This window comes from Mus caroli, chromosome 19 (genome assembly GCF_900094665.2).
Source record: "Mus caroli chromosome 19, CAROLI_EIJ_v1.1, whole genome shotgun sequence".
Classification (NCBI taxonomy): Eukaryota; Metazoa; Chordata; class Mammalia; order Rodentia; family Muridae; genus Mus; species Mus caroli.
Genome location: NC_034588.1, coordinates 11,238,203 through 11,245,831, shown reverse-complemented (window position 1 = coordinate 11,245,831; position 7,629 = coordinate 11,238,203). Strand labels below are relative to the sequence as shown.

The following is a 7,629-nucleotide window of genomic DNA, read 5'->3' as shown; positions in this document are numbered from 1 at the left end:
CCCCTCCCCTTCCCCTTCCCCTTCCCCTTCCTCTTCGTATTGTGTCTTGGATTTCTTGAATGTTTTGAGATAGGAGCTTTTTGCTTTTTGTATCTTCCTTGACTGTTGTGTTGATGTATTCTATGGTAACTTCTGCCACTGAAATTCTCTCTTCCATCTCATATATTCTGTTGGTGATTCTTGCATCTGTGACTACTCTTCTCTTTCCTAGGTTTTCCATCTCCAGAACTGTCTCCCTTTGAGTTTTCTTTAATAATTCTATTTCCATTTTTTAGATCCTGGACAGTCTTGTTCAATTCCTTCACCTGTTTGATTGTGTTCTTCTGTATTTCTTGATGTGTTTCCTCTTTAAGTGCTTCTACTTGTTTACTTGTGTTCTTCCACATTTCTTTAAGGGAATTATGTATGTTCTTCTTCAAGTCTTCTATCATCTCCATGAAATGTGAGTTTAGATCTGAATCTTGTTTTAAGGGTGTGTTTCGGTATATAGGACTTGCTGTGGTGAGAGAATTGGGTTCTGATGTTGCCAAGTCAAATTGGTTTCTGTTGCTTATGTACTTATGCTTTTCTCTTGCCATCTGGCTATCTCTGGTATTATCTGGCCTCCCTATCTCTGACAGGAGCTTGTCCTTCCTGTGACCCTGGGGAGTTGAGTTGGGGGGGTTCAAGTTCCCACTGATGTCTGTGTTGTGTAGAATCAGGTCTGTGCTCCTAGGTGGCACAGGTGGGAGTCAGAAGGCGCCAGGGTCTCAGGCTGGGAAGGAATCTGCTTCCCTAGGTCGAAGTGGTCCCAGTATGGCAGATTTCTGGGTGGGCTTTATGATCTCACCTGTGAATCTAGACATGTCTAAATACCTGTGGGTTTGAGCTGCAACTGAGGTATGTGCTGTGAGAAATCAGGTTCAGCACGGGGTCTCTGCTCCAAGTCTACACAGGTGGGAGCTGGAAGGTGCCCTGGTATCTATCCTGGTATCAGGCTGGACAGGGTATCTGCTTCCCCAGTAAGCTGGGACTCGGGGCAGGGTTTAAGGTCTTAGTGAAGCTGGATGTGTCTGAATACCAGGGGGTGAGGGTTTTGAACTGCAACTGGCTATTCCAAGTATTTTTAAAAGGAAGCTAATGTAAAATGTAATTGCTCTTCCTTAAACTCCAAACAGAATTTCTAGCATAATATTTAATTTTAATAACAAGAACCATAATTAAATTATATACCAAAATGCTACAACTATCCCAATCTTTCAAAAAGAAGGGGGAAGGTAAAAGATACTATCTAATTACTTCTGCAATCATCTCTCCCTACCCAGTGGAAGTGAATGTAATAGCCTAATTACCATGTGTTCTCCCTCCTATTTTCCTCTACTCAGTCCCAAATTCACACTGTACTTTGTATACTTCTAAGAAATGGACAAACTCTCACTATAGAGTCATTTCAATGCTTAGATTCAGAAAATGACAGCAAGTAATGTAAAAAAAAATCCATTTACAGGTATAATTACCCATGTTCACTGTCAGGAGTTACAATATTTATTTGGCTGCCTCTGTTCTTTGACACCCAGGGTAAATTGACTGGTTCTAAGTTTTTGGGTTTCCGAGATAATGAAAAGACAGGAAATGGAACTGAGAAATGTGTCTACAGACACCCTGGAAATGTATCCTCTTTAAGCCAAGGAGCAAACAGGTTACTCAGAGAACCACATGAAGTATGTTTAGACTATTCCACACTCAGTCTCTCCAAGTTCAGTAGTCACATCTCCTCAGCAAATGTGCAGCAGATGAGGCCCAGAAGTGTGATTTTACAGCAAGACTGAGGATGAATTCTGTGCAGAGACATGAAAATTCCTCAGCTCCAAGCTCCAGAAACAACACCGCACTTCAATAACAACTTGAGCAGAACATAAGTCACAGCAAAAAGTTCATTTCCCGAATATGTTGCTATTGAGCTATATGATGAAGAGTGCTTAGGGGGTTCCCTGTAATCCCAAAAGGTTTGTTTTTATATTCTAAGCTGAGTAGAGAGCATGAGACAGTAGTGATTTCCCAGGTGCATTCTCTCTCCAGGGATTAGTTTTCCCCAGCAGCCCCAAAAGCTGTCTCTGGAGCTGATCTGTAACCACATGAATTCTTTCTACCTTGTTACTCTCACACAGCCAACTCCCAAAGCATTTTTCATACCATCCATTTGCTTTGTCTGAAAACATAAAAATCCATGACTTCCACTGAGCTATGTCAGTGATCTTAGATGCTTTGTATAAAGTGCTTTAATAACATTTATTCATTCTGAATTCAGAATCTGTAAACCAACCAGATTATTCTACCAAGTAATTATCACATAACTATTGGCCTTGAAATCCTGGAGAGATACTGGCTCTAAAATAAGGGGTACACAAATCAGAAAAGGTTAGCTCGGTGAAAATTTTGCCTTGACCATTGGAAACAGTCACATCGTGGAATATTTTTCATCCTAGAAGTCTAATAGGTAAGATAAGTCACCTTTTCGTTTTTTGTTTTTTGTTTTTTGTTTTTTTTTGAAACCTTTGAATTCATGCAAATGAGATTGGTATTACACTACAGAATTTGGATATAAGATTGCCTTGTAAATTGTTGTATGCTGCATTTATCCACTAGGGGGAACCAACCCCATGCATTTGAGCTCTGATTTTTGGACTAAGGTAGATTTGTGAGGCTGCAGATCATTTCACTGACTAACCATGGATAACTTATTTAACTATCCAGAATCGGAGTCTTCTCCAAAACAAAACAATTCTTTCACAGGATCATATATGTAAGATAATGCAGAATGTGCCACACTGTACTTGGTCCAGAAAAAGTATTTACCAAAATATCACCTGTGTTTGGAAAAGCAATATTGCCTGAGTGAGCTCAATTTGAGTCTGAGAACCAAGGTAAAATCTAATCAGTTTTGCTTTTTAGGTGTTCTATGTCTAAAAAATAATTAAGTATTCAAAGCTCAGTTTTTCATATCTAAAATAAGACTGACTGATGCAACCTCATAATGTTATTATCCAGTTGAACGTGCTTGAAGCAAAGTAAAAGCACAATACATATGTGGAAGTTTTGAGACATTAACTCCAGAAGGGAGGGATTTAGCATTGTTGAGCTTTATTGATACTCATCCTTTGAAAGAAGAAGAAAGAGTTTAAGATAAGGTTATAACATAAAGTACAAGATTTGGGACCACTCTTCTCTGTAGCATTATTCTTGGCTAAGACATTTCTTTTTTCCTAGGGATATCCCAGAGACCTCATTGTCTTCTCTGCTCTGTGTTATAATAAAAGCATACTGACAAGTAAAATTTTCATCCCATTGTGTTCTAGGCTTTCTTTAAATGTTCATTAATCTTGTGTGTGTGTGTGTGTGTGTATGTGTGTGTGTGTGTGTGTGTGTGTGTGTGTGTGAGAGAGAGAGAGAGAGAGAGAGAGAGAGAGAGAGAGAGAGAGAAATCGTCTTAGTGTGGCTGTATCTCCACTCAGTATACTGATGTTTAGTCTCTGCTCAGGTGCTTGGAACAGTAAATCTATCACAATGATTCCACAAACCAGTCATGAGACAGAAAATGTACTTACAAAGTTTAAGAATGAGATGGAGAGAGGAATATTGAGAATTAACCAAGTTCTTTCATTGTTTGAAAATGAAAACCTTTTATTTAAGTACAGGGAAATTTTTCCTTACCGTGAATATAAACATATGGGAAATATACTGATACAAAAATTACATATTGTTATATCAAATAAAATTCTGGATTTAAAAGATTGTCTAAATGACCTAATTTTGATAGTCATGGATTTGATTATAAATTCAAGGACTTTGTTTTAGCAAATTCCAATCTGAAGTGGCTGATAATGTCCTGTCAGCATACTTTGGCAAACAGTTGAAGAGGACCAGTAGAGGTCAATAGGATCAAGTGTCTCTCGCTTTGCCTCAAGTTAGTTCAGAAGACATTTTATGTCTGGACTCAATATTATGTCCATAACTGAGACTGATGTTACCCTTGCAGTTGTTAATTACCTATAAAATACTCAAAACAGAAGGTTCTAGAACAGTAGCAATGTCTTTGAAATCTTATGTAAAGATCCAGTGAAGGTGAACTTGAAAGTGCTTTTATTAGAATCCATAGAATGGTCAGCAATGAACATATGTTGTGATATGAATCAGATCTATGTTATGTGGAAACAAGCTAGTTTATTAAATACAAATATTGACTCAATATACAGAAAATTAAATGTAATTTTAAAGTTATCCATACAGTACAGTAAAAAAAAAAGCACTCATACTCATTAAGTTTGAAGATTTTCTCTAGAAGTAACAGAAGGCTAGCAGATCTTCCTTTATGGCCACAATTACATGATGATCATTTTAATGTATGGCAAATCTGCAAGAATAATAAAGATCAGTTACTTATAGACAAAATAACCAACTCATAGACAAAACCTAGAGTATTTTTGTAAACTAGCAAGTACTTTTACCTGAATGTGTAAAAGAATGAAAGTTGTTAAAATGGAATAGAAAGTAAGAAACAATTGGAGAAGAATATTTAACTCATTTAGTGAGTACAAATTTTTATTAAATATTGAAATAAAGATGTATATATATATATGTATAAAACATGTCTTATTTAAAGATATATTATGAGCAATATAGTAGAAATTTATGCAAAATGAGTTCATTATTTTCAGAGCTACAAATCAGTAGATACTATTTAAGTTGATAAATACAATGAAAAAATTATAATGGTCAACATTATTTAGCTCTTTCTTTATGCTGAGCAATGATCTATTCTCCTTTCAGTATTAAATTATCTAGCATTGACAACACCCCAATGCCATAGACATTTATTTTCATAAAATGGATATAAAAGTATGGCATATAAATATATATTTAAGCATACATACTATATATAAACACAAATATATGTGATAATATATAATATGTGTTGTATACAATTGCATAGTTTAGTGTATCCTATATATATGTTATATATGTATATAGTATATATGTATACACACACATACACACATACATATATGTATACACACACAAACACACACATATAGGATTAGAAGGCAAGAAAATGCTGTCTGGATGGAGGAGAGATTTCTCTGGTATTTGAGGCCTATATTCAAAGAGAGCACTATCAGAGGAAAAGAGAGTAAGAGCTGGAACAGGACAGGGAAGAATATTGGATGATCCAACATCAAAGAACAATTATCCACATGTATAAAATTTTCACAATAATAATAAAAGAATTAACAATAAAAATAAATGGATACACAAAATAATAGAGGCACAATAGGAATAGATAATATGAGCCAAGGAACAGAACTAAAGTATAGGAAGACTATGAGTTTAGTGTTTAAATTTGGGTGTTATATGCTAAAAAATATTGACCCACAGTATCTTAAATATTATGGTCTTTGAAGTGGAATGGAAAAAACTAAAGTTGAAAAAAGTTGCTTTTAGTATGAATAGTTGAAGATGGTATAATAGCGAGAAGAATATGTGAATGCATGGAATAAGTAATTATTCAGCAGAAAATTACAGGCAGAACAATTCCCTATTTTTTTAAAGGGAAGAATAGGTTAAATTAGTTTGATTATAAGGGCAAAAGTTAAGGTCAGTGTACGGAAGTGAAAGAGATACAGGATTCAGCATCAAGGAAAGAAAAAACAGGTGGGACTTACTACTGATGCGGAAGCTCATGACTAAATATGGGGAAGCACGTATGGACGATGGCTAAACACATATTGTTATGCAGCAAAAGAGATTCCTGCCTGCAATGGTATTGGCACAAAAATGGCATCTTCATTTTCCCCAAACCTGAGGATTAGCTTTCTTGTCCTCACAGAAATTTCCAAATGTAAACGAGAACTAATTTGAATCAGAAATAGAAACTGAAAAACCACCTCATGCAAGTCAAAAATATCTAAAGAAAATCAATCAGATTAAGAAATTCCTGAAAAAATACTTTATATAAATAGAAAGACAAACAAACTTAACACCTACTACAGAGAAAAAGGAGTGATCTTCAGTATTAGAATCTTTACAATACATTCTTATCTTCTAATGATTAAATAGTCCACACTGAATATGGACAATAACAACCTCACAACAGTAACAGAATTCATTCTTGTGGGCTTTACTGACCATCCAGAGTGGGAGGTTCCTCTTTTCCTGGTATTTCTCTGCTTCTATCTGGTCACCATCCTAGGGAACTTGGGCATGGTCATTCTTATCCAGATGGATGTCCAGCTTCAGACCCCAATGTATTTCTTCCTGAGTCATCTCTCTGTAATGGATGCCTGCTACACCAGTGTCATCACCCCTCAGATCCTGGCCATGCTGGCCACAGGTAAAACAGTCATCTCCTATAATCATTGTGCTGCCCAGTTCTTCTTTTTCACCTTCTGTGCAAGTACAGAATGTTTCCTGTTGGCAGTGATGTCCTATGATCGCTATGTTGCTATTAGCAATCCTCTGCTCTACACTGTGGCCATGAGTCCTAAAAAATGCTGGAGTTTGGTACTGGTGGCCTATGTATGTGGGTTATCTGGGTCCATTCAAAGAACCACATGTACCTTCTCTCTCTCCTTCTGTGAAGATAATAAGATCAACTTTTTCTTTTGTGACCTTCCACCCCTCCTGAAGCTGGCCTGCAGTGATACAACAAATGCTGAGATTATAATTGTTTTGTTTGGGAACTTTGTCATCTTGGTGAATGCTTTAGTCATACTCACTTCCTACCTGCTTATCATCAAGACAGTCATGAGGATAAAGTCTTCAGGTGGCAGAGGTAAAACCTTCTCCACATGTGTCTCCCACCTCACTGCTGTGGCTCTTTTTTTTGGGACCCTCACCTTCATGTATATAAGAAGTGGTTCAGGGAAATCGCCAGAGGAAGATAAAGTAGTATCTGTCTTCTATACTGTGATCATCCCTATGTTGAACCCTCTGATCTACAGCTTGAGAAATAAAGATGTGAAAGCAGCCTTCAGAAAGCTCACTAGCAGGCTACAGGTGTCACAGAGTGTATAAAACTGAGTGAGATGACCTCTTTATTATCAGTTTTGCATTCATATTCAAATAGATACCAGTAATATATTTATGAGTTATCCATGAACAGAATGAATGCTTCCAGGAAAGAAGAAAAGTTATCATAAATTTTGTATTCAGCAACTGAAGTACATTTTTTTTCTGTCTTTGGCTTCTAGAGCTCTCTAATACCATCACTTAGAGGAGGTTTAAGGGATCTTCTAATTTCTGGCACAATTTCCATCTTGTCTTTGTTGCTACATATATTACTCTACTTCATGTGTCAAATATTACATTTTAGGACTTCTGTGAATTGAGTTAATTTGAATCTTTTGTTTCTTTTTTCATATATAAAGGAAATAATGTCTTCTTCCTTTATTGTTGTATTGTCTTTCTTAATGCTGAGGCCTGATTAAAAGACTTTCCAAACTGTCTTTATAACTCACTGATTTCTGTTTTCTTTATTCATATGTTGATATCTTTGTAATGAACATGGGCACCTTACCTGTGAGAATGTGTCTTCAATGGCCAATTCTGGCTTCAGAAGGCAGTGGATTGCCACTCCTCATTACCATATCTCTT

At 36.3% G+C, this 7,629-nt stretch overlaps 1 protein-coding gene across 1 annotated transcript; it reads left to right on the top strand.

Annotated features, from left to right (window-relative positions):
• The first annotated feature begins 6,041 nt into the window (after positions 1-6,041).
• Positions 6,042-7,081, top strand: LOC110285879 (olfactory receptor 9I1-like). Its single transcript, XM_021152346.1, has one exon. The coding sequence runs from the start codon at positions 6,106-6,108 to the stop codon at positions 7,048-7,050; it is 945 nt and encodes a 314-aa protein (XP_021008005.1). The 5' UTR covers positions 6,042-6,105; the 3' UTR covers positions 7,051-7,081.
• The last annotated feature ends 548 nt before the right edge of the window (positions 7,082-7,629 follow it).

Coding starts and splice junctions, on each gene's coding strand:
- LOC110285879 (XM_021152346.1), top strand. CDS start 6,106: ATGGACAATAACAACCTCACAACAGTAACAGAATTCATTCTTGTGGGC.